The sequence below is a fragment of the Rhea pennata genome, chromosome 14, assembly GCF_028389875.1.
Source record: "Rhea pennata isolate bPtePen1 chromosome 14, bPtePen1.pri, whole genome shotgun sequence".
Lineage (NCBI taxonomy): Eukaryota > Metazoa > Chordata > Aves > Rheiformes > Rheidae > Rhea > Rhea pennata.
In genome coordinates this window covers 3,981,413-4,008,980 of record NC_084676.1, presented here as the reverse complement: position 1 = coordinate 4,008,980, position 27,568 = coordinate 3,981,413, and the positions used below count along the sequence as shown (strand labels likewise).

At 35.4% G+C, this 27,568-nt stretch overlaps 1 protein-coding gene across 1 annotated transcript in view; it reads left to right on the top strand.

Annotated features, from left to right (window-relative positions):
* RANBP17 (RAN binding protein 17) overlaps positions 1-27,568 on the top strand; it is a 164,036-nt gene that overhangs the window by 5,443 nt on the left and 131,025 nt on the right. Inside the window, exons 4-15 of the mRNA XM_062587700.1 lie at positions 259-349; positions 1,763-1,929; positions 5,474-5,539; positions 6,092-6,196; positions 9,023-9,188; positions 10,809-10,882; positions 11,358-11,477; positions 11,728-11,874; positions 13,004-13,176; positions 16,335-16,528; positions 21,176-21,281; positions 22,770-22,905. Coding sequence (XP_062443684.1) covers positions 259-349; positions 1,763-1,929; positions 5,474-5,539; positions 6,092-6,196; positions 9,023-9,188; positions 10,809-10,882; positions 11,358-11,477; positions 11,728-11,874; positions 13,004-13,176; positions 16,335-16,528; positions 21,176-21,281; positions 22,770-22,905 — 1,545 coding nt within the window. The remainder of the gene's footprint in view (positions 1-258; positions 350-1,762; positions 1,930-5,473; positions 5,540-6,091; positions 6,197-9,022; positions 9,189-10,808; positions 10,883-11,357; positions 11,478-11,727; positions 11,875-13,003; positions 13,177-16,334; positions 16,529-21,175; positions 21,282-22,769; positions 22,906-27,568) is intronic.

The window sequence follows — 27,568 nt, the reverse complement described above, 5'->3', positions numbered from 1 at the left end:
ACTGAACTTCACTGAGTAATAAGTGGCTTAGATAAATGGTTTCAGTCAAAAGGATTTTTTTTTAAGGTCTCTACTTCTGATATTGTTTTATTAGGGTTTTATAATTTAATGTTTATATATAATGAAATAAAAGATGTATTTTAGTAGTATCTTTATAAATTTTTCATAAATGACCCTTCATAACCCCTAAGCTGAGTTAATTGTCTCTGCTTTTAATTAGCCTGTTTTTCAACAATATCTTATGATATATTTTTGTAGACATCCTATGCTCAGCTTCTAGCAGCAACATGCCTGTCCAAACTTATAAGCAGGGCATCTCCATTACCGATCGAACAAAGGATTGACATCCGTAAGTAAATGTTTGTGGTTAAAATTTTATTATATTAGGTGGATCTAAAGCTGTATATTACTGTGTGTTGCCACAGTAACCATTCAGTGGATAGTCTGTTTTTTCTCTAGTTTCATCCATTTACCTGTTATTCATAAGGTAGTCATTGCGAAAGAGTGAACATAAAGGTGATTGTGAGATCTGTCATCAGTTGTCTGCAGTCAGCTTCCAAATAACATGTCATAGTTTCCAAATTAAAATGACTACATAACTGCACTTTCTAACTGAAAAAAAAAAAAAAAAGAAAAGAAATCTTGCTGGGATTGCACAGTGTTAAGTTCTTTTCATGTTTTGAGATAGAAAGGGTGAAATTTGCAGGTACTGCTAGTAAACTTGCCAGTTGCTTCTATTCTTCCGTAACAATATTTTTCCACATAGTTAGCCTTTACCATTTGTGAAGGGTGTTTCAGGACAGATGTACTTGCAGGATTAAGATCTTGCCAAAATTTCTTTAATTTTAAGGGTCTACACTAGTGTCATTGCCATATCCTAAAAGACTAAGCAAGCATGTATTAGGTGTTGAATGCTGAAAGGCTTTGCATGAGGAATACAGGATTTGATTTGGATTTTTAGAAAAATCTGCAATATTATATCAGTTCTGTGGATCATAGTACTCAAAAATGCAGGGCCAGGAATCCACTTCTGATAACAAATTTCAATGTTCTTTTAAATCAAATTTGATTGTATACATTTTAACATCTACTGACAGAGGGAAACTTCCCACTAGTTTGATTAGCTCAGTTGGTAGAGCATTGTGCTGCTAATGCCAAGATTGTGGGTTCAATCCCCATATGGGGCTATGTTGAGGGTTGGACTAGATGATCTCCAGAGGTCCCTTCCAACCGTACCATTCTATGATTCTGTAACTATGAAAACAATTTCCATATGTATTACCCTAGGGAATGGTGTAGATTAAATTGAGAACAGTGAGTAGAGACTCTTGTCTGAGAAAACTTCAGTGCATCTCAAGCTGGCTGTCAGAGCTGCTCTTACATAATGAAATAATCAGTGCCCAGTATGTAGGACAGTTACAGAGTATGGAATAACTATGGGATAATTCATAAACTATTGTCGTATGTATCCTAGAATGAGGATTATGTAGGTAATGGGCACTGTGTTACTAAACATTCAGATGTTTTTAGTATTTTCATGTAATTTACAGTTGTACTATACATAAGAAACTAAGCTTTTAAAAATTTCATGCCTTAGGTTTTTAAAAATTTCATGCCTTAGGTTTTTAAAAATTTCATGCCTTAGGTTTTTAAAAATTTCATGCCTTAGGTTTTTAAAAATTTCATGCCTTAGGTTTCTATTAGGATTGTTTAAACACCTTTTTTACAGAGGACTTGTTGATTTAAAAATGTTTCTTTACAGGGAATTACATTCTGAACTACGTAGCTTCTCAACCCAAACTAGCTCCTTTTGTCATCCAAGCTCTTGTTCAAGTCATTGCTAAAATTACAAAACTAGGATGGTTTGAAGTACTAAAAGACCAGCTCATCTTCAGAGACATTATTGCTGATGTAAAAAAGTTTTTGCAGGTAGGAAACAATCATTCACTTCAGCAATTTTTTTGTAATCTGATCCCTTCATTTTTAATCAATCATTGGCATATTTTGGGACTTACTTAAACAGTTATTTTACGCTTGAGCAGAAAAAAATATGAAGAGCATTGTCTAAAACAGAAGATTACCCTACAGTGAAGAACCAGGGTAGTTTTGATGCATGTGTGTGTATGTGGGGCCACACAGTATTCATAATGCTGTCATTTTTTTATGCTTGTTTCCTTTTTCCAAAATAGTTTTTTTTCCCGCAGCATGGCTCTAAATATTGTCATGGCATTCTATTAAATATTTTCATTTTTTTCAACTGATATGGAGATACATTTCTGATACAGTGTTAGCTCCTGTCAAATGAATAGGAACGCTGGTACTGTATCCTCTGAAGAATAAGACTCTCAAATGTTTTAAAGTGTTAATGTGATTGTGATTCTTGTAATAATGACTGCTAAAATTGTCCCAAACTATTCACTTTCAGAACCATTTCACATGATTTTTTTCAAATGTTTGTCATGGAGGGTTGATCAAAAAAAATGCTTTTTTAACTATTTGTTGGAGTGTTTGTTATTATGATTTTATAATACTACTTTTCTGCAGTCAGACTGCATCTGCACATCTGTGTTTAGCAGAAATCCCTGGAGGTACCACTGTTTCTGAAGTTACTGAGAAAAGCTTGTGTAACTCCAGAGCTGTGGTACACAGAACTGCCAGCCACTGTATGTATCTATTATGTGGTTTCCCACATTTCTTTTTCTCTCCATGAGAAATTGATAATTCGTATTTGTGTGCATATGTACTTAAATCCCTGCATATGCCTGTTCTCTCTCCATACAGGTATAATTATGTGAAGAAAAGAGGGGTGAAAGAAAAAGACATTCCCTCTCTTCTAGGATTACAGTGTACAATATGGAGAGAGAGATAATCCTTTAAGAGTGTTTTTGTAACCTTACTTATTTTAGCATAGGGATTTAAATCTAACTTTTCACAAAAGTTCTAAATAGGGAGTTCTAATAAAAGTTCTAATTCTTTCATCCCCCATTCTAAATAGGGATATGGGGAAATGTGGGATGAAAGATCAGTAATCTTCCCTCTCCAGTAAATGAATGGGGCAGGCATGTCCTTGTTTTGCATTTCCTTTGACATTATTTCCTGTTCTCCCACTGCGTTGATTGCTGTAGTAAAGACAAGTTGCAGATTAGAGAGCAGGTGATCTTTGCTGTGTGTAGTATTCAAAAAACAGAAAGATTTTCTTCTAATATCAGAGTGCAGTCATTCACTGTGGACTGTTTACTGTGCAAATTTTACAAGTCAAATCTAGAGTGAGTACTGTCAGACGTGATGGTTAAAGAAGTAGAATATACAGCATCTTCTGTGAAATAACTTCAGAGAAAAGGATTGGATGTCATGGCTTATTATTTGAAGTTACTTAAGGTTAATTGAAATAAGGACACTCACACTTCACATAAAATGTTCTTAAAGAGTTTTATGGGGGTTAGCTTAGAAATCTGATTAGAAAGTGAACACAAACCCTAATACTTTGAAAAATGAGAATTAAAAATTTAAGTTATTTGAAAATTTACTTCCAAAATGATCTGGTATTTGTTGGTGGTCCTAGCAATTCAGCAAGAAAATTTTGTTATTGTTTCTGTTATACTTCTTCATTTGAGTTTCACTTCTGTTTCATTTGTTTTTCAGCCTGATTTTATTTCTGATATTGCTCAAGTTAATGAACTTTTTGAGTTACATTGGGAATGTCTAATAAAAGATAGACTGCAATATCTTGTTTATTAAAAACAAACTCAAGTATACTACTCCATTGTTTTGCAGTTATTTTTATGAATGTACTGTAATTGGATTTTGCATTTATTATTAAAATGACTGCAGTGTGACTCTTCAGTGTAGTTCATTAAAAATGGAGATTTAAATACAAAATTTAACTTCTTAAGAGATTTCTTTAGTTAAATTAAGAATTCCTGTAGAAAAGAAAATTAAGCCATATATCTACTACTGAATTAAATTTTATGCAAAAATTGAAAGAAAAATCCCTAAACAATAGTAATATGTGTTAATAATTAGCAAATGGTGGTTTCAAATATGTGTACATTAGTATTCTGAACTGAACTTCATCCAGTTTGAATTAAGTGTAATTTAGTGTAGAAGAAAGGATTAGCAGCTAGGACTGTAATTCTGTTCCAAATTCCTTTATAAGTCACCATCCAACTTTCCACCTCTGTGAAAAAGAGGTTACAGTTTCCAGTTTTGCAGGAGATTTTAGGGGACCTAAGGAATGTTCATAGACTATTTTAAGAATGAAATGTAAGAGAAACTTGAATGTTTAAATTACGATTCAAGATATTTAATCTTACTGAATAGAGAGAAAAAAAAGGCAACAACACAAACTGAGGGTATTTTGAATTTTTTACTTTCAGTTTGCATTGGTAGAGGTGATAGTACGGAATAGCTGACAGTGAAAAGTCAGGCCCCTTGAATACACAGCCAAATTCTTCATTAGCTGAACTTCAGGTGAATCTTTGGAGTTGTCAGAATAATGAGCGAGTTCGTGATAAATGTCAGGAAAAATTAGATAAGGGTAACATTCTGGGGAGATTTGCATTGTGTTTTGGACATCAAGGGAGCTGAGACTGCAGTGTGGTTATGAAAGCAGGCACAGAGCTGCTCCACTTGGCTCTCTTGCAAGGCCTAACTGCAGTTGATTTTAATTGTTTTTAATAAAGCACATTTAATATTTTTATAAATGCTTTGTAGTAGCTCAGTGAAAACAGCTTGTTTTATTAATAAAATCCCAAATAATCACTACTTTTTCTTAAAAAATAAAATAAATAAAAGCTTGCCAAAACTATTGCTTTTAATAATACTAGTAACTTGTGTCTGAGTTTCAAAATAGTCCAAGGAACTTTACCGCTGTCAATTAGATCACACCCTCTGATGTAAATATTTGACACCTACTACTTCACTGCTTAGACACAAGTTCTTAGAGATGGGATGTATCGTTTAATTCAAACCAATGCAACATACATTACTGTGAAGAGAAAAGAATCAGGGTTTCAACAGATAGGTGTGTGTGGTTTTTTTTTTTTTTTTTTGTTTTTTTTTTTTTTTTTGCGTATGCCCTGTAAATTAAGCCATCATCCATGCATGGCTTAATTTTTTAGAGGGTTTGAATTTCATGCAGCTTATCATATCAGTGCTAGAAGACTGAACAAATCTTTGAGAAACATGTACTAGAAAATTTCTGATTGTGGTTGCTTAAAATCTATTTTTAGATAGATTTTTATTATTATTATTATTATTATCATACAATTTCTAAGATATATTATGAGGGTTTTTTTCTAAGCTAGTCAGGGAACTCGAAGGTCGAGTTCTATTGATGTTGATAGAAATGGGCATGAAAGTCTTCTAAACAGCTTAGGAAATCTCAACATAAAAAATCTTGATTCTGGAAATGTCGCAAAATATTAAATACAAGCTGTGATGTTTTAGCAATCATGTCTGTTTTCTTCTGTAGGGTACTGTGGACCACTATGTAATAGGAGTAATGATTCTCTCAGAACTGACTCAGGAAATGAATCTAGTAAGCATACTTGTTTGCCTTTTTCTTCTCTTCCCCCCCCCCCCCCCAAGAGATGTTTGTGTTGCCAGTAAATCAGTGTGTTGAATGCTTCCACCTTTCATAAAAATGATAGGAGAAGCATTAGATAGACATAAAGCAGCGATAACCCCCCAACCCACCCACCCCTAAGATATAAGGAAACCGGAAATTCCCAGTGCAGGGTCTGTACCCATACCAGATAAGTACCATATCTGCTGAAATGGGAGGTATTTTTCAACACAGTCATTAGAGGTAGTAAAGAAAAACAAATGATCGACTCTTTCAGTTGTATTTCTGCTTGTGATTTTCTTTTGCCTGTATCTTGACTTGAGCAAGTCCCTCAGACCTTTCCATCCAGAAAGAGAGGTAACATTCATGAGGAAGAAAGGAAGCATGTCAGGAAGCTGTCAAGATCTATATTTAGTGCTGGACTGTAATTTTTGTTTGTAGTGTCTAATAATGAACCTACCGGATAGATCTATCATCTAGTTTTAGCAAAGAGATCACTGTTTATTTTATCCTAACTTTTCTTAGGTTGATTATTCAAGACCTTCAGCAAAACATCGCAAAATAGCTACCTCATTCCGTGACACCTCTTTAAAGGACATACTGATGCTTGCGTGCTCTCTTTTAAAAGAGGTGAGACTCTTTGTTATTGCACCAAAGTTGTTAACATCATGATTTTTCTGTTTTGAATCCCTAGTATTTTCTTAGTCAGTGAATTCTGTTCTTAAATGGATTACATGGTTAAGTTCAAGTGACCAAAAAATATTCAGAATCTTTTATTTCAATCTCCTTCCCTCCGTCCTTCTATCTTTGCTCACTCTCTGTCTTTTCCTCCATGTCTCCTCCTGCTCTCTTTTCATACCTGGCCTTCAGGGATGGACGGTCTAAATTCTGAGCTTGTCTTCCTTTTCAGTCTTTTTTCTCAATTTAATTTTTATCTCAGTTTTGCTAGGCATACCATCTCAATCTTTTAAAGCAATTATTCAACTAGGAGAGACCAAGGAGAAAGAAAAATTCTGTACCTTGTAGTATGGCGGTGCAGGAAATTCTGGCCAAGTTTTTTTTTTATTTATTTTATTTTTTCTCCCTCCTTTGCAAGTTCTCTTATCCTCTCTGTAACACTTTGGGGTAATTCAGGCTCCATCCTCTCCAGAGCCTTGACAGGAGGGTCGAAGAACAGCATGCTGTAAGCTAAGTCTATCAGGACAGATAGTTTGAGATGAGATCAAAACTGGAATTTGCATTTTGCATTCTGTGCTGATGGTGTGCTGATTCTGATTCTGTGCCCATATAATGGAAGTGGCACTGTGATGTATCATTTTATTTCTCTTAAGCTTGAGCAACTCTTTCCTTAGGCTCAAGCAACTCTGCTTTTGAGAGCAGCTTATTTTACAAAAGTATCCTGATTTTGACTCTTTCACTCCTTTGAGAGTGCTATTTTATTTTATCCTTTTTTTTTTTCCTGAAAATCAAATCAATTAGATGCTGAAACTTGGCCACAAGAGTGTAAGCCAAGCATTTAAACACGGGATACCATCACAGCAGGTCACTAGATAATGCGAACAATTACTTTTTAGCAAAAGATACAATTATCAAGATTCAGACACGTAATTAAGGTATTGCTGTAAAAACATGATAAATTGTATTAGCTGAACTGTCTTTCATTAGTATGTTTTTAAACTAGCTAGCATATTACACCTGCAACGGTGAGCTAACAGTGCTCAGGTGACAGACAGTAATTTCTTTATATGCAGCAGTTAAATAATATCTGTACACTCACTTCTAAAGAAAGAATGCTCTGCTGATTTACATGGAATATTTAAAATCAGTGTTCGAGTTGCATATTAATGGACCTGTATCATAGATCCGTTAATGCGTGTTAACCTATATCATTGCATATCAGTTGCATATTAAGCTATATCATTTCAAAAAGAATGAGATATTTTTTGGAAGAATGTGCGGTTTTCTTCGATGAAGTAAAATCCACTATGCATGAAAACAATAGGATGTATTTATGAGAACCTGTATCCTGTGGCAACCACTTGCTAGCTTTTCTCAAGCTCAGGCGATCTAAAGGGTTTTTTTGTTGTTTTTGGTTTTTATTTTAAGTGTCTCATATGTTGATGGGTTTGTCTGAATGACATTATACACATTTCCAGACAGAAATGTATAAAGAATGTAAATAGCACCTTTATAATGCCAGCTTGAATATAGAAAGCTGTTCTAATATTTATCAGCCTCTATAGTACACCAAATATATACACTGGCCTAACAGTGTAATACTACCTGCCTATTACATACAGGAGTATAAGAGTTACCCAAAAGATTGGTAGAAAAACAGGTTATATTTGTCCAAGAAATAAAAATCAGATGTGGGTTTCATAGCTGAGTTTGTAGTTTAAGGTCCATTCTAACACAGTACAACAGTTATAATCAAATTAATGAGTCCTCTAATGACACACTGTTGATTTTCATTCTTATCACCTAAACTAAAAAACCTTTTTGTGATAAACTTGACATGTGATTTTGAATCTAAGTAAGGAGATGCGCTAGGTAAAAAGATTGTTTTTCTAGTCAAAATGGTGTCAATTTTCTTTTTTAATGTTCAAGAACGGCATCAGTGACTAATAAAATTGAGATCTGCTTTCAGTGCATTTATGCTATATTTGTAATCTTCGGAAGTTATGTAATTTGAGGTAGCAGCTTTCTTTATCATGAAGTGTTATTTAAATTGTTTTAATTATAGAAGGGGCCCTACAAAAATACATTCTTACAGTACGTTGAGGCTTGACTTCCAATATCCAACTACTTGCTTTGCTCGCAAAGTAACTTTTTATTCTGACTCTGCAGGGGTTATAATGCAATAGGGACACTAACAGCTGTATTTATACAGATGATGTAAATAGCTACATTCAGATTACAGACTGTTGATTTCATTGTTTCTTATGCCAGTGTTTTATGGATGTACCAAAGCAACTTTCTTTGGGTGTGTAAAGTGAACTCATACCTAGGATTGTCCAGGCTTGTAAATGGTATACTAGGATACTCCACACTGGCCTGGAGTAAGTGAAAGAGAAAAATATGAAATCTTACAGTTCAATTTTTGAAGTGTTCTTTTAACTTTAACACAACTTTAACAGGCTGCATCAATGACATGCTCATTTTTTACCTGTATTTTATGCAAAGGACTAAATTCACCAGCCTTTTTCAAAATTGTTTTTAAGACTGGGAGCTTTAGCTTGATATGGAAGATGTCTCATAGGTGATGATAATATTTTTTTTTCTCTTGCCTTTAAAGAAGCCTATACTTTTTATAGTTGAAGAGTGTGTATTTTTCTTAGTACTCGCTCACTGTTGCTGTGAATGCTGTAGTTTTATATACAAACGTTTTCCTTTTCAAAATTGCTTGTAAAGCATATTTTGTACAGGTGACCTAACAAAGTGTTTTTTCCTCCTTAGCTCTTGGCAAAATCTTTAAATCTTCAGGACCAACGGCAACAAAGTCTGGCAATGCATCTTTTGAAGCTTGTACTAAACTGTCTTAATTTTGATTTCATTGGAAATTCAGCTGATGAATCTGCAGATGATCTATGCACTGTGCAGATTCCAACAAACTGGAGAACAAGTAAGAAAGGATCACAACTGTTAGTAGTTTGAAGTATTCAACATCTAGTGGATTTTGTAACCTGCTTTGTCATAGTAGTTGCAAATATAAAATTATTTTTTATATGGAATAATGCTTTTTGCTGGTGAGTTGTTATTAGGAAACCTCCTCTGGCTATTTATCTTATGCTTTTCCTATTGGTCTTGCAGACAGCAATAATTGATGTAATCTGTAAACATAGGTGTTCACAGTAATTCAGATTGTTCTAATTAGATGCTGAACGCTATTCTCATTGCTGACATGAACACCTTGAAGAGGTACATCATCTGTAGCATGTCTGTTTTCTCTTTTCTTTCTGATGCGTGAACTTTTTTAGTGCACTGGTTTGCTCTACTGTGCGAGCTTGTTAACGAAGGCATCAGAAAGGTTGTCTCTAGAGATTTGATTTCCTGGACATCTACAGTGCAGATGACAGTATAGTACAAAGATGTCTAGGATAGCTTAAACAAAATTACCGTGGGTAATGGAAGTGGTTTTGCAGCAGTATAGAGCTCCTTCTAGGCTAATTTACCCTGCTTTTTGGCAGAATAAATTAGCCTTCTTTGAAGTCTGTTACTTCCAACTAAAACAGCTAAACTGTCTCATGTACCTGAGAATGGAAGGTTTAAATTTGGCTTGCTTATGCAATATGGCAGTCTGCAGTGTTTGATACTCCTCCTGATTTTCCACAATTCTATTCTTCATCAACTTCCATGCGTAATTCCAGTCCTCCTCACCTCATGTACAGTGTCTTTAATCACAGTGTGAGGGATGAAGAATAATAATATATCACAAACGGGATTGTTTATGAAAGGCTGACTTTGGCCAAGTGACAGCAGTCTCCTAAGACAGCCTAGGAAGGTAGAGGGGAGAGTCTTTCCCAAGATTTTAGTTTAGATGCTTTAATTTGTCCTTGGATGAGTCTACCTTTTTTCATTCAACACCGAGACTACCTAAGGAAATTAACTTTTACTGTATACCACCGGACACAAGTCTTCACATGAAATAATGCATATAAACGGAACACCGTGAAATACTACATAATTTATGAGGTATTTAATTATGAATTATCAGCAAACTTTCTACCTTTTTGTAACCTTCCCACAAAAGAGTATGATACTTGATGTGATTCCCCAGTGAACTGGTAACTCAATCTTTAAAGTATTGTTTTCTGTTTATCAACCTGTAGACTCCAGAGTAGTTTGTGAATTTTTTAACTAAAGACTTGGCTTTGCTAGGTAGCTGATTTCTTCAGGTTACTGCAGCAGTGTGCTAAGGCATGTCTCAGATCGTAAGCAATGGTGTAGGGTATACGTACTTGTATTACAGAGTGGCATTCTGCAGGTAACTGACAAAGTATTGCATGCTTTGCAGTTCAAAGAAAGTTTTCTCTGTGAGCTACAGGATAGAGTAAATGTGATAGAGAACAGTATTTTGTTTAATGTTTTGCAATAAGCTAATTAATACATCTATCTGTAGTTTATTCTTAATGACAGTGAACTCATTCTTAATTTTTCTGTTAAAAATACAAAAATTCTGTTTATGAGGATGCTTGATTATTGCTGATGGAGAGTGATAAAATCAACATATCTTTTTCCCTAGTTTTCCTGGAGCCAGAGACCTTGGACCTGTTTTTTGATTTGTATCATTCTCTTCCACCGATGCTGTCTCAGTTAGTAAGTGAAGCATAGTAATTTACACTTAAATCATTTCAGAAAATACACTTTTTACATCTGTACTTTGTCCCAAATACCCTGTTTTATTCTGTGTGTTAGCAGAGCGTGAGTCCTACAATAATTAATCACCTGGCTCAGTGCCCAGTCATCATGTCTTTTCTTTGAACTTCAGCTTCAGTTTCCATTTCTGAACGTGAAAGCATTCAGAATCTCCCAAAATTCAGCATCACTCAGCTGCATATAAAACATCTACCTAATCTTGTTGATGAAGTCATAAGCCATTGTAAAAAGGAATTTTAAAACTAAGACACATTTATATTCAGTGATCCTAGAGACATTGCAGCAAAAGTAGTCTTCAGCAGCTGAATGTACTACAGTTGTCAGTGGATTGGATTCCTCTAATAGGTAGGAGATGATTGTTCTGACAGCTTGTTAATATTTTTTTAATCTTTTTTTTTTTTTTTTTATTCTTTAGGCACTTTCTTGTTTAGTTCAGTTTGCTTCCACAAGGAGATCTTTATTCAGCAATCCAGAACGTGCCAAATATCTTGGTAATCTAATCAAAGGAGTGAAACAAATACTTGAAAATCCACAGGTATCTTTTTTAAATTATATTTCTTTAAAATGCAAAAGCAGCTGTAGATCTGTTTTTCCAATGACAATCTTCATTAATTTACTGAGTCTGTCAAAACCACTTCCAGCCAGCCATCAAATCACTTTGATTTCCTATTAAAAAAAGAGCAAAAAACCCAGGCAAATAAAACTGTCATCTGACCAGCAGTAGTGCTTGTAAAATTTCTATTAGATTGAGCTGTTAACTTTTGAAAATTTGCTTCTTGAAATAGGGTTTGTCTGATCCGGGTAATTACCACGAATTCTGTCGTTTTTTGGCTCGACTGAAGACAAACTACCAGCTAGGAGAGCTGGTAATGGTGAAAGATTACCCAGAAGTTATCCGACTTATAGCAAATTTTACTATTACTAGCTTACAGGTAAGAACATGTACAGAAGTGTTATATTTTTTTCAACTCTTGAAAGACAAATAAACTGAGAGGTTCGGAGTTGCTTCTCTCTATTGGTGTTGGGATTTTTTTTTTTTTTGAGGAGGTGGTGAGGCATGCGTTTACCTAAAAATATTTTAATTTGTCAGTGATGTAATGTAGATTTATGAATTCTGTACAGCTGGTTCCCATTCTTCTTAAAGTTGTGTTTCTGGCAAATTTAAAGAAGAAATAGGACATAGGTGGGAATTAAGTACCTTAGTCCTTAAGGACCCTTAGTCCTCATCCTCCGAAAAAACCCACAGAAAAAACAACCTCTCTATCCAGCCCTAAAATACCTACACCTGTGCTCCCGTGTGAGTTTTGAAGTGCCTAAACTGACTAGATGCCTGGAATTCTGTACGGTTGTCTGTATGCTGAGCGGCTGAATGCAGAGCTCCTACTTGAGCCTGATCCAGAAGCTGAGGACCCACATCTGCATCAAAAACATACTTATCACAGGATCAAGATTCTCAAGAGAGTTAAAAATTTACTGGGTTTGTTTTCTGTCCTTCCAAGAAGAGGACATGCAAACTGTTTAAGTAAAAGTGTAATTAATGGTGTAATTTAGGTAATAGTGTAATTGTTATTTATCATTTCCCTCGGCATCTTCAGAGTAACAGTTCAAGGTTCCAACCTGTAGGAAAGGATTCCGACCTTTGAATTCCTGAGTACCCTGTGGCAGCTCCATAAACTTTGGAGAGAAGAGAGAGTTGAGATATGTTTCTCTGCTTTACTATTCCTATTGGGTTGCTGTAGACTGTACCCCCTAACTTCTAGGATTTTTGAATGGCCCTTTTATAGCATTTAAATATCGCCATGTGACACAGTATAAGAGGCTAGACCTAACTCTGACTTTCAAATTGTGGCTCCCACATGGGAAGGGGGAGTCCCTACAAATTACGTGTTTCAGTGACCATGGATCGAGCCTGTAATGTGTTCCGTGGTATATCTTAATCCTGACTGGCTCCTTCTATAATTGTTCTGAATGAATAGGACTACTTAAGATAAATCATCATGTTTCACAACTAAAATTTTGCATTGGGATCCTTTAACATAAATATGTTTTGTTTTCTTATAGCACTGGGAGTTTGCTCCAAATAGCGTTCATTATTTGCTAACTCTGTGGCAAAGAATGGTAGCATCTGTACCTTTTGTGAAAACAGCAGAACCCCACCTCTTAGATACCTATGCACCTGAGATAACAAAAGCCTATATTACTTCTAGACTGGAATCTGTGCCTGTAGTTATAAGGTAAACTTTTAATTACAACTTTAAAGCTGTAATGTAAGAAACCTTAATTTTCTGATTTACTGGCATATTACATTTAAAATCTAAGTATACTGGTTCTGCTTACTGTGGCAATTTCATTAGATTATCTTAATTGACTGATATCATTTTACTCCTTTTGTTTATTGAATCCAGCCCCAAGTCTTGTGTGTTATGTTTAAAAATGAGCTACTAAAGAGAAATTAAGCTTGAATTCAAGTTGCTTTTTTCCTCTCTCATCCTCATGTTTTGAAAAAAAAAGACTCCTTTTTCTTGAAGACTATCTAGATTAACTATATTTTTCAGTTCTGATCTGTTTGTCTATATGCTAGATGAGCCACCCTCTTGGGCCCAAGGGGGTAGAATAATGAAGGGAAGCAGAAAAGAGCCCTACTCCTAAGTAAGGCTGAGACGAAGTAGAACAAGCTGAAGTGGCAAGATGGAAATTGGCTGACTGGGAACTCCTTAGCTCAAATCTTTTTGATACTTTAAGTAAATGTTCTATAAGTCCACAGTATAATATAACAAATAATAAAAAAAGCATTTGGAGTGCTGAGAGAATGTAATTTTCTAAAAGGGTCTTTATGAGTTACTGCTTGTGGGATCTAGTGTCAGACTATAGGACCAAATAACAAGGGCACATGCACTTTCCCTGCTCAGTTCTCTGTTGCTGAGAAGATGTCATTTGTTCTGTTTGTGTGAGGGAGTGCATCCAACCTCATCATTATTGTCCATGTCTCTGTTTAGCTAAAATCTCCTGTCTGCACATTATGTAATCTGTCATTGTACTGCTTAGTGACTAAGCTCCGTTTGCTATAGTTCTTTTTTTGCCTTAGGATGTCATGAGAGGTATGTTGAAGCCTGACTGCCTAATGGCTCAAAGCATGAGCTTCATCTGATAGTTCTCGCATGAACAAGAATTAATAGTGCCAGTGTTCAGAACTATGATAGGGAAGGACAAACAGCTGATTGCAGGTGCAGTTAGTTTTCTTGGGCCTTCTCCCAACCAGCCAACACTTCTTCTGGCATTTTAAATTATCTTCTCTGTTCTGCTTTTCTGTAATGGAATCTCAGGGTGCACCTTGCTGTCTCAGCTTTCTCCTGTACTGAATAGTATGCTCCAGATCAGCTTCCTGACGTGAAGACTGAATGGGGTTGAGCTTCTGGGTGGCACCATCTGGCACAACCAGCTCCATCAGAATGTGCTGGCATCTTCATCAGCATCACTATCTTCATGGAAAATCCAGTTTATTTGTGGTTGAAACTGATGAGAGATTCTTCTGGATGTCCTTGTTACTTTGTTCTATGGAAGAGTAAGCATTCTACTCTGTGAAAATAGCCTATGAGGAAAAGACAAGGAAAGTACTGATCTTCTCCTACCAGTCTATATCTTTCTTAAGACTTAGTCTTGATAATGCTGTCAGCATGTGTCTGTTCTCATCTTGGAGATTCAGTTTTAAATGATTTGTATGCCTCTTTGGTATTGTCATGTTCTTTTTTGTGACGAAGACCCTTTGTTGTAGGTTTTCTGTAGACAGCAATATCAAATGCAGACTTTAATATCAACTATCCAGGCCATTCTTGGGAAACGTGGGATATCTGGGAGCAGATTTCACAAGACTTGCTCAATTTGCTATAAGAAGTGTAGTTGGTACCTTTACAAAAAAGGTCAGTTTTCTGGAATGGCAGTTTTCCTTAAAAAAAAAAAAAAAAAGAAAAGAAAAAAGTACGATTGATAATGTCACCCTTCATTCAGCAAGCATCCAGCTGCTCCTTCAGACAAAGAAATAACAATGGAAGAAAAGTCAATTTTGCCCTTTTAGGGGGAGTTGGGTAGCTATTTGCTCTTTTGAATAAGTGTGAATGAGGAACTAAGGATTCTTCTACAGAAGGGTCTGTGAGAGAAGGCTTTTCTACAAAAGAAAAGACCCACCTTTATTTCAGGGATTTCTGAATACCTGAGAACAGATCTGGTTCAAATCATCTTGGATATTAGGATTGTCAGCTGATTTATATCTTTCAAAGTCTTGAGGATAGCAATAGGGCACATGAATCCATCTCTATTTAGAGGGAATTGGTGAGTAATTCTAGATCAGTCATGATCAGCCTGGCCAGCTATAGATCAAAGAAAAGATATTGCCATCCTTCTGTGACTAAACCTTCTAATGTCAAGGAGATTCATTTTCTTTGGAAAGAAGTCATTTCTAATTTTGTGTGAAGTAGTCTTAGGTCAGTGAGTTCACTGAATTGATAGCCTTTTCTACCTGTAGATTAGTACCTAAGTATTGAGATTTCAGTCAGTACTTGTTTGAAGATCAGATTTAGATTTTTATTTTCATAGCCTGTTTCGCTCTGAATCTCTCTTGAGCCCCATGTTCACCCTGCAAAGTCATGCTTACATTCCTTTATGTAGAGAAAGGATGCTGTTACCTGTACCCTGTGGAGCTTTTCTGAAGACTACAGATTGTTCATTGCCTGTGGAATGACAGAGTAACCTTCTGATGAATAAGCCATTCCTATTGGATTTGTGTAATGAGTATGATTATACTTTAAGGCAAGAGCTAATAGCCTCTTTGCTATAGGATCCCGCAGGATCAGAGCTTGTTTACAGCAGATCCTGTACTATAATAAAGATTTATAAAGTAGCTACATGGAATTTTACTGAAGTTTGCTTGTCAGGTTTGTTATCATGGTCTTGTGCTTAATTTGACGAGTATGCGAAGTCCATTTCTGCTAAGTATTCCTTGCCATTCTTTCTCCCCATCCTCTGAGAAATGTGCTCTTTGTTGGTCTCCTATTAAGGAAAATGCACAGAGGATCTCAAAGAGGAAAGGAGGTACTAATAAATATAGACCTTCAGAATTTACTTTTCTGTGTTTGTACTGCCCATCTCATCTCCTCTCTGTCTTGGAGTTTTTTGCATTTTGCATTAAGAAGAAGGCGCAGATAGAATATTCTTGTGTTTGTGTGGGTGTGTGTATGTAAATAAAATGAGAGCTTATGTCTATCTGCTATATGCACCAATTGCTAAGGCCTTAGTATTTCAGCAGTTCAGTGATAGTGGTGCTAGATTTGAGAAGGAAAGCAGAGAATTAGCTTGCAGAGAGTAGTGGCTAAGTGGTTACTGTGTATCTGTATTCCAGAGATGGCTTGGAAGATCCACTGGATGATACGGCTACAGTTTTTCAACAGCTGGAGCAACTGTGCACAGTTAGCAGGTGTGAATATGAAAAGACCTGTGCATTTCTTGTACAGTTGTTTGACCAAAATGCAGAAAACTACCAAAAACTGTTACGCTCATCTGTTAGGAATCCATTAGAAATCACAGTCCAGGAAGGTTAGTATTTAATTTAATCTTTAGACTATGTTTTATGTGCCAATAAACATGTATTTTCTTGTGAAGGAGTGGTCATCTTATAGAAGCAGTTTATAGTTTTTTTTTTTTTTTTTTCTTCCCTCCCAGAACTGGGAATTTGTGTTCCAAGTCACCTTGCACCACACTTTCATCAGTTGTCTCTGTATTAAATATATACATTGGCAGTTGATGTCTGTGTTTTAACATCTTGTTCTGTTTTTAGAATATAGGCTCTGACATTATGCAACTTGAGAGTGGGAGCTGTAAAAGCTGCTAATTTCTAAAATCAACCTTTTAGTGTGTCAGATTGGGAACCCACTGAAACTTGAACATTTTTTTGAAAATGAAGAGCTTAACTTCTGTTCTTTTTTGCATTTATCTCTTGCACAATGAATAACATTAAAAATCTTTACTTGGTATAGTTCTGTTAAGATTAATTACCTAGTTTTCCAAACTTCATAATACTATTAACTGTAGTTTAAGATGTAAAAATAATTAATGCTTTTACATATTTTATTGTATGCTTGTTTCAGTCATCTCTGTGTCTAACTTAAATTGTCTCTATAACTACTGGCTTTTCCCTAATATAGTTATCTTACGGCTGTTGCATCTTTACATGGATATATGGTGTTGTTTTGAAAAGGTGAGGCAGGTTATTGTACAATACAGCTGTTTCTTTGCATGCCATTAAAAATTGGTCATTCTTTGTTGACAACTTGAATTTGCTGATTTTCTTTATGCAGGAGCTGGTTTATCATCAATTTATATAAGACCTTCTGCTTGTCTTTCATTTATTCCACTTTCTCCCATACACCTATCAACTTTTCTTTGAGAGAACTTTCACTGAATGACCTGATTTAATTTCACCAACTGCAGTCCGAATTTGTGCTGCATTTTCCAGTCCAGAAGGCCAAAGGGAGATAGTCAGTTGGAATCTTTCAGAGTCAGCACTCTGGGGGTTACTCCTTTATGTATTGGAAAATATTTGATGCGGTTTAAATGCTGTGTTTCCCTTCCTCAAACTAAAATATTTGTGCTTACGGTGAACAGTTACTGTTATATCCCCTTGTTGTACATACTTAAGTTTAGATGTTTAATGGCTTTTAATGTTACAAAATAAGTTAATATAATATTAAGATCTCATTTTATTATACTGTCTTGCTTTCTGTATCAATTGTGATGTGGTCATGGTTTACTAAAACAATAATCCCCAAGAAATGGGTCATTAACAGTAGTTAATGATTACTTGTGATTTACGGTAATGACTGATTTCTTTGGGATTATTGCTGTTATAAACCATAATTACAGATTATTACAGCAATAATTATTTTGTAAAAGAAAAGATGTAGTCTGCCTAAGTAACTGCAAAAGCAAACGCACTGAAAATTTTAAATAGTGAAGGTATAAAAGAGGAGAAAAAGTAATAAGTATTTATTAGTAGTTTGCTAAAAAAAAGAGGGATATCATAAGAAAATGATCCATATTCTTAAATTTGAGCTACTACAATTTGTAAAAAGGAAGATAGTTTTTTTAATTAATTTAAAAAAGCTTATTGATAAGGTGTTGATCAAAGTGGTGGCTGTGCTGCTTGAACACTAGTTTCCTGCTGCTTTTTGATACCATCTTCAGAGAGCTTCTTTAGGAGCTGCTAAACCTATAAATTTAATTGAGCAACGACTTTCCTCTTAAACACTTCGGCTCCTCAGAGTTTTGCTAGAGATGGCGCTGATCTCTTGATGTCTTAAATTTGCTGCTGGTTGTGCTGTAATTGCAGTGTTTGATGGGGTTCTGTCTGGAAGTTTTGTGCTTTTTGTAAAGAAGCACAGGCCTAGTTACAAATAAGCAAAGGTGCTAACAGTTAGTACTGTCTTTACAGATTACTGGTATTTGGAAATGGTACAGCCGCAATATTTGAAGATCCTGATACTGTCAGAGTGTTTATTTGGAAGTTCATTTTTATAGTGGGAGAGCAGGGATCTTTTAATTCCATATGTAATGGATAATTTCATTATTCCCAGCTGCATAATTCCCAGCACACCTCTACCTCAGAAAACCTTGTGCAATCTCTATGTCATGCTTGTGGAACTGGGCGTCAAAAATGAGGACATCTGTTGTAGTGTATTCCCCGTGGAAAAGTGTGAGTGGGACAAGGCAGTGCTTCCAAGCAATCACTGTATTTTCTGTAGACTAAGGAGAAGATTACCTCTTTGCTTTTCTCAGCCAGGGAAAGGAGAGACAACCCTGTTGTTCTCGGGAATTTCAGTAGGACAGTGAAAGAGGGAGATCTGGGTTTACTTAGAAGTAATAGAGTGAGGAAAGAGTATATAGAAATGTATTTGTGTGATTCAGTTTTAGGCAGATGTCTGCCATGCTTTCAAGAATGTAGGACTCTGAATCATTTGGGATTCTTTTGGTCAGAAAATGTTGATTTGTTGAATTGAAGTTTCACAGAAAGAAATGTATATTTTTTCCAGATAACCATATTCTAAAATCTTCCTCATAAGTCTTGTGTCGTAAGTCAGTGCTTGTTACCTGCCACTAAGTCTTTTCTACTACTGATCTTGAATTATATTACATATTTCTGTGGTAAATTTTTAATATAAGATTTAGGTTTAAGATAAACCAGAATGCTTTTCTGTACTTGTGTTGAAATCATCTGCATGTTACTCCATGTTCTTTTAGTGTATATTTGGTCATATCCTTGGTTTTTATGTGATTTTCGTTTGCTACAGGGCTTGGATGTATAGAATATACTATGCTATACACCTCTAACTGAAGTAGAATTACTTCTGGTATGTAGTTGTGTATTAAACCAGATTCAGGCCACAAGGTTGCTGAGAAATGTCAGAATAATTAAAGTTCATAGCTCTGAAGGAGCTTAGGAAGTAGAAAATTCATTACTACCTCGATTTGGAGTTTTTTGAAACATAGCAATGCAGAACAGGAGGAATGTTAAGTGAAATTTAATGTTATGTAAATAAAGAGAAGTTTATGAGAGAATGGGAAACAAACATGAAGTAATGCCTAGATGGCAACTACTGTGCATATAGCAGTCCCAATATATACCCATAAATATCATAAAAAATCATGGTTCTTTTATAAGTCGGAATGTGACCTTGTTTGTTTATCTGTAGGTTTTTATTTGTGTTGAACTTGGAAGTGTGTTCTGGAACCATTTTATTCATCGGGGTATTGTCTTCGCTTATCTGAGTTATGTTGACATCACTTTGTAAAATCATCGTAATGAAGGCAAGGTCTCTTCCAGTTGGTGTAATCTCAAGCTTATTGGGAGCCTTGTATATAACTTGATTTAATTTACTTGGAAACTGTTCCAATGTATTTGTCTTCACTGTGCTGTTGTTTTCAGGTGATTCATTTGAAGGCAAACAAAATAGTTTTGCTAACTGAAGACATAGTCAAAGAGTAGCTAGCACAATCTCAGTGCATTTTAGCTGCAAAAAGTCTTTTAGGGGCAACTGGAAGTTTTAACAGGTCTATTATGTTACCTTAGCGTTCAGGGCTTAGTTTTGATTCTGCTTCAGTGAAAAATACTGCATTTTTGCTAGGAGAGGAGACCACTAGTTGCTTTAAACAAACAAACAAACAAGAACCAGAAGCAAGAATCTGCATGGCTTGAGTAGGATTCATTAGGTCAAAAGATTAAAAGAGCTTATACCTTAATGTAGCAAACAGTTTAAAATAATCCATACTTTTTCCATGTGGTGCTAGGTTTCTAGCAGACCTAGACCAAAATAATTCTCATGAGTTCATCCCTTCTAAACTTAAGAGAATTCCATGTTTATGAGACTAGAGTTTGCTATTTGCCTATATTTTGTGTAGACTTTGCAAACTCAGGGAGTTATGTATGGAATGTTAGTTGTGCAGCTATTATAATTGTTACGTTGTACTTACAGACCTTTTAAGGACCTGCCTTTGCCAGTGAATCCTGTAGATGCTGTAGTAGAAACATTGACAGCTAGAATACCTGTGAGATTAGAAAAAAGATCCAGCATAGTTTGAAGTAGATGAGTTGTGCCTTTCAGACTTCATTAGAGAACAGTCCACAGAGACTTTAAAATTATTTGGTGGTCCACAAATCCTTTTCTTGAAGAAGATGCTCATCTTAGGACATACAGATTTTTTGTCTTATATGTGCAAATATTTTAACTTTCAAAATTAGAGTATTGAGATACTAGTTTGATATTGCAGGGAATTTTTTTATTTGAAATAAGATTAAGAAACAAAGCAGACCATAGAGAGTCTCTCAATTATTTCCTGATACCGTGATAGGCAGATGTAGTTGTCCCATCTTTTGAAGTATTTTTTTTGTCAGGCAAGTGAGGATACTAGGTCAATTGGACATCTAATCTTTATCAGGCTGAGTTTGCTAAGTTTGTATTTGAGGTTAATTTTTGTTTTGTTTTTAAGCACGTCCAGGTCAATAGGCTGTTCTAGCTCTACTTTAAAATATTCTTTTGGTTGATTTGTGTGGATATCTTTTAAGTTGGTTAAGAGGAGAAACCTAACCATTTTTTGACAGAATTCCACAGTCTGATACCTTGGTAGAAATGTATTGTGGTAGCATAATGGTTTATTATCATTAACTGTTGCCTTTTCTTTCTAATATAGGACGTCTGGCATGGCTGGTCTATTTTGTGGGTACTGTGGTGGGGGGACGATTAACTTATACTAGTACTGATGAACATGATGCCATGGATGGAGAATTATCCTGTCGGTAAGTAGTGCTTGGTTGGAAATTTTTATTGTGAGTGTAGATTATAGTGATGTTTAGTATCAGTGCATATTTTGAACTTGAATATCTCAGTTTTTCTCCAGTTCTTGGCTGGTAGGTGCTCAAGGACTGTACTGACCTTCTGTGGATTAAAACCATTCTAATGGCCGTGATCTCTCGTATGTCATCATCTAGAGTGGAGTGGTGAGGGAGTCATTAAGGCTGTCATCCCCAGATTATCATTTGGGGAAGGGGAGAGGATTGAAGGCAAAGATGTCTTCTTAACCATTGTTGGAATATGCCAAGGTAGCTATCTGTTTTCATTTGTACTTTATATTTGGATGTAGGTGTTAAATTTTTAGTTGTTAGTTACTGATCTTTTCCTGCACTCTTCCTTCATGTTAATCAGGAGTCTTGTGAGTGAAGAGTTGGGAGGAATTGCTAGCCAACCACTAAAAATTTGAACAAAATTTTAGACTAGAGCTTGGAATAGAAAAGAAGACTCTAGGAGGGGGCTAGGGATTACTGTGAGTGACACCAATTCCTTGTGGCAAACACAAGGAATGTGGCAAGCACCTCTTTTGTCTGTGAAAAAGGGCATGCATCTTTGATGCACACGGAACAAGGCGTACAGCCTGGAATTGGATAACAAGCTTTATATTTTCTCCTCTGTTTCTTGCCTTCCTAATCTGCCCTGTGGCTATGTGGTGTTAGCAGTCTTCTACTGTGTTTTTATTAAAAGTGAGAGGTTTTAATATTCAGGCTTATAGGGAAAGTAGCTACTGACTTCTAATCCAGTTACTATATATTTCAGTATTCGGAAAGGGTGAGAATAAATTTTTAAATTGTTATGAAATTAAGAGTTCAAGGAATTGATAGCAAAAGAAGTTGGAAAATGAAACAAAAAAATATTATTGTTTTTAAAAAAGACTAAATTTTGCTGGTATAAGCTGGAGTTGTTTCTTTGAAGGCGGAACATATCAAGGGGATATGTTCCAACTAAGGATTTAGACTACAATCAAAATGTTTGTGCAGATGATGTGATGGAAGAAGAAGTGGGAAGAAGTGAGATAGTGTATTATATATTGCATGTACAAATTTATTTCTAAGTGTAGAAATCGGAATTTCCAAGGAACTTGGGCAGCTCTTATCTTACATTTGTAGTTTGAGGCCTGTGCTGATTAGTTTTCATTCTTTCATCGTGGGATTGGTGGTGTAAGAAAGAATTTTTTTACAAGCTCACTGCAGTATAAAATATGTATCTGAGAGAATTTCAAGTGACAAAGTAATTAGAAAAGCATTATGTTGATGTTTATGTTTGATAGTGGTCGATTAGTGTAATTAGCATCTAAACAAAACAAAATCATTGCAAATACTTAGGCAAACAAAATGGCTGATGAATTCCTAAAGAAATTAGCTGTGACAACATCATTTAATTTGAAGAGTTCTTCCTGAGAATGCTTTTTTTTTTTTTCTTTTTTTGTCATTAAGAGTTTTTCAGCTGATATCTTTGATGGATGCCCAGTTACCACAGTCCAGTAATGAAAAGGTAGAACTGGCAATTCTGTGGTTCTTGGATCAGTTCCGTAAAACATATGTGGGGGATCAGCTTCAGCGCACCTCAAAGGTAAGTATTTGCTGTGAAGTGTAAAATTAAAATAGAAAAGCCTGTATAGAAAATGACTTACTAGTGTATCTTATGCATATAAGCTGTTGAGCTTAGGTTGTGGCTTATTAAACAGATAGATGTCTAACTTATAACTGTGTTGTACAGTTATGACGTGTACTTTGAGTTTTGGCATGGAAAGAGTTAATATTTTAACAGCTTTGTTCATTAAACAATTTTAGGTTACTTTGCGTTTCAATTTTTTATTTCAAACATTTAGCTGGTTTCTGCTATATTGTGTTATATTTCACAGCTGGGTACACAAGATTTATTCTTTTAATAGTTCTGTTCTTTTGACAGTTACTCATTTATGTGGTTTCCATTGTATTTCTCACATTACTTGGCTTTTCTGCATTTTAAATAGGGAAGAGGGAAATGTAAGATGCATTTTTTGAAGGCGCAGTGGTTAATTCGCCTTAACTGTAGGGGACAGTCATAATATAGATGTTATAAAGAGGATATCAGTACGATGAGATCAATTGATCTTGAGAAAGACTGAAAGAATTCTGTAGAAGCCCCCAAGCAAATCTTTAGTAAGAATTGTGACAGTGACTGAAATTTTGGGTTTACTTCAGTGATATTCTATCCATGCTTTCTGGTGCATGGTTCTTTCAGATTGGGATCTGAAGAACTCTTTTCTCTCTTCGGGTCTGAGCTCTACTTTAACTTTATTGAATGGTTCCTCACTTAATATTAAAAATAAAGTTTTACACTATATTGGATTACTTTTTCATGAAAGAAAAAAGCATGTTCCTTCTAGTTATCAGAGGTGATTTGTTACTTTTAAATATGATGCATTGCTCTAACGGTAAGTAACAGAAGGTAAAGAGTAAAAATCTGTTCCGGATATTTTCAGTAGCAAAACTCCTTGATTACAACTTTTTGGCAATTCAAAGGCAACATGGCTGTACAGTAGTTGTTACTCTGATCTGTAATTCCCAGAAGATTCTGTCTTCTGTCAAATTTTCTCCAGTTTGGGGGGGGGGGGGGGGAGTGATTTTACCTTTTTGTGTTCTGACCGACCCGGCTGAAACTGTGCAGAGAAGCCCTGTTAATGTATAGTATACTATAACAGATTGTTGTAGGAGATTGTGTAGCCCAGCTTACAACGTCTGTCATTAGGGAAGGTTGGAAGAACCATTTGTGTATGAGTGAAGTGATGTGCAAAAGAAATAGTGCATTATTTATAATTAATCACCTACGGCTCCCTTGTCAATAGAAAAAAAAAAAACAGAAATTGAATATTTGCTAGCCACACTGGAGTTCAGTACAAGTAAATTTATCTGACTCAGCAATGTGTTTTGAATAAGCGTAAGATTGCCTCGGCATTAGCATTATATGTGGATGATTAAATGGTTAATTACCAAGTAAAATGTTGGCAAATGTTTCCATTTGATTTATTGAAGAACATTTTAAACAGAAATTTAATACTTTGAACAGAACTTCTTTATTGAAAGGGAAAAGGGGAAAACTGTAGGATAAATTCAAGAAATTTTTTTTTCCGGGTAAGTGTACATGAATCAGATTAGTAATGTATCATATCCTATATTCTGCCTTTTGTTGTGATGTATGTCCTATATGTGACCAGACTGGGAAAACTACAGCGGAAATTTTGCGAGGCTTTGTTGGTAGGTAACAGTACGAGGGGCATTTCCAAATTTTGGCCACAGTCTAGTAAGAACTGATAGTAATAATCAATTGCAAATGCATTTTAATGTTGTGCTTTTTTTATGGTTTGATTAAAATGTTTACCAAAATAATTTAGTTTGCAATGAAATTGTTTCACTTTTCCTTTCTCTTGTTTTGTTTTGTTCTAGTAGACCTGATACGACACCTCTCGTTTACATTAATAGAATCCTGTGGTTCGCATCACATTACATGTGTGTCAAAAGCTGGCAAAGCATGAGTTCTTTGGGTTTCTCTTAGATCTTCCAATTACAGAGAGTATATCTTAATGTATGTAGGGACCAGTCCGTAATAAGCCTAGTGGCAATACAAATCTAGAAACTGTCTGCCTTTTGCCGGTGTTTTACCTGGTCTTTTAACAAAAGCTCGCTGTAAAGGCTTCTGGGCTCCCAGTTGCGTTACAGGTCTTATTTAAAAAACAAAACTGAAAAATAGAAATGAGTGAGGTTTGTATACATTTTACGGTTAACAGAAAAATAGAAGGCAGCACTTGTATGATTCTTCTTCTGTTTACTGCTGCTGTAGCAGCAAGTATAGCAGCAGATGGCATTCTACCCTCACGTTGTAAATCCTACGATGCTGTGTGTTGCTGGCAGGTATCTACAAATATGCAATAAAAAGACTCACACTTGGAAACAGAAAAAACAGATATATATCAAATGACTGTGTTAATATACGTTGATATAAATAATCAGAATTACTCAAGTTGTTTTATTTACAGAACGGATAATGGAAGTTCTGCATACTTCAGCTGTATTAAAATTATTTTTAGGAATATTGTTCTGTTTGATCATATGTTTCAAAACAGAAGAAACAGGCAATGGTTAGAGAAGGCTGAATAGTCTAATGTAATTGTGGAATAAATCTTGTATATAAATATAGAATTTTTTAAATTAACTAACTCATATTCTTAAATATATACATATTTGAACAGCAAACTTGTTATAGAAGAAAATCAAGGTAATTGTATTACCTTCAGGTAAATGAATGCATTCTTGTTAAACAGTCCACTAGGCTTGCTTTCTAAGGAAAAACAGAAAAACCTTGGTGATCTCTTCTATAATAATGTAATACACTTGCACAAAATTTCCAATACAAAAATCGTACATCCAGATACTGTTTTTTTGAATAAGATAGACCTGTGCATGAACATATGTATTGTATTTCTATTTGAAACAGCAGAATTCTCTGCTGTTGTACAGCATTATTGATATCTATTTGTCTGTCTGTCAGTCAATAGATACTTTGTTCTAACACTTGATGTAACTTAGCCTTCATAGAGTGATCTTTTTGCAGCATCTTGCTGACATAGATTCTAATAGAATAGGAGAAAGTAAGTTGTCTGGAAAAGCACTGTGCTGTGCTTAACTGAAATAGCAGTTTCCTAGTAGAATGACAGTAGCTCTAACATTACTGCAGTGGTGTTTTTTAAATCATGTGCGCTGCTGTTAGCCACCACTGTAAGCAGTGTAATATTGCATTGAAATCTGGTTCCTGACATCAAACACCTGTTATTTATTAGAGAACATCCGCTTTATTATTTTGAAGTACTCCTTTCCTTTGCAATATTCCTAAATGATTGTACAATTGCTCATGTGCTAAGTTTGCAAACGACACTAAACTGGGAGGAAGTGTAATCACAGCGGACAGGACTGGAATTCAGAAAGATCTCAATAAGCTGGAGAAACAGCCTGAAACTTGAAAATGCTGGCAAAACACTATGCTTAGGAAGGAAAATTCAGACTCACAAATGCAGGTGGGAAATATCTGTATAGGCAGCATTATCTCAGAGAACGCTATAGAGATTAGTGGATCACAAGCAGAGCAACTCAACAGTGTTTCCAAAAGAAGTGCCAACATCTTTCTGGATATAACAGTAGGAATATTATGTCAGACACTGGAGATTCTTATGCTGTTTGATTCTGGTGGTACTTCAGCTGGAATAATATATGCAATTTTGGGTGCCACACCTTTGAGAGAAGTATAGACAAATGGGAGTATTCTGCAATACAAACAAGATGTAGAAGATACTAATTTGGTTTAGGCTAGGAAAAGGAGTACTGGAGGAGGACAAAAAATCAAAGATGTAAAGGGCTGTTTTAGAGAAGCTAATAATCAGTTGTTTTCAATGTCCTCCAAGGGGAGGACAGGACATAATTAGCTTAATTTGGATCAAAGCAGATTTAGGAAAAGCTTTTTAGCTATACCAATAAAGGGATGCTGGTGCAGGTGACCTAAGATGTTAGGTCTTTTGGGTTCAGTCTAGGTGTACTTGATTAATGCTTCTTTAAAGTATAGAATAAACCAAAGGTTCTATTGGTCTACTTTCTAGTGTTACATTTCTGTAATAAAGCTATTAGAAATGGTCATGATTGTTCGCTATGGTTTGGCCGATGAAAAGCGTGCTTAGAGGGGAAATAACTCTTCCTATTTGTATTATGTGTTATGTTCATCAACCACTGCTGAGGATTTTTTGGGTTATTTCAGGATTTTATTTTAGCCTGACGCATTTCAACTCTTTACTCCCTATGTGAAAGGGAAAAGATTGAGGTAGGAAGAGTGACAGAAATTACAGCTTCTTTGAACATGGATAGGTGATGAGAAGACTGCCTCCCTTTCCATGTCAAAAATGACTTTACACCTCATTTAACCATGCTGAAGAACTTTTCTTACTTATCCAGCCACAGGTGTTACGACTCACCAGTGTAAACGCATTTTCTGGGCTGTTTAGATCAGCAATGGGCAAATAAATTCTTCCTGCTCGTTGTTGGTTCTATACAGCTTGTGATTCTTTACACATGTGGATATGATCCGAGAGGTTAGATTTATCCTAAACAGGCCTTTTGACACTTTTTTCACTATATAGCCTTTAATTTACAGAGATTATCTGTTGACATCTCTGCTAAATTGCGTAACTTCCTATGGCAAGCCCAAAAAA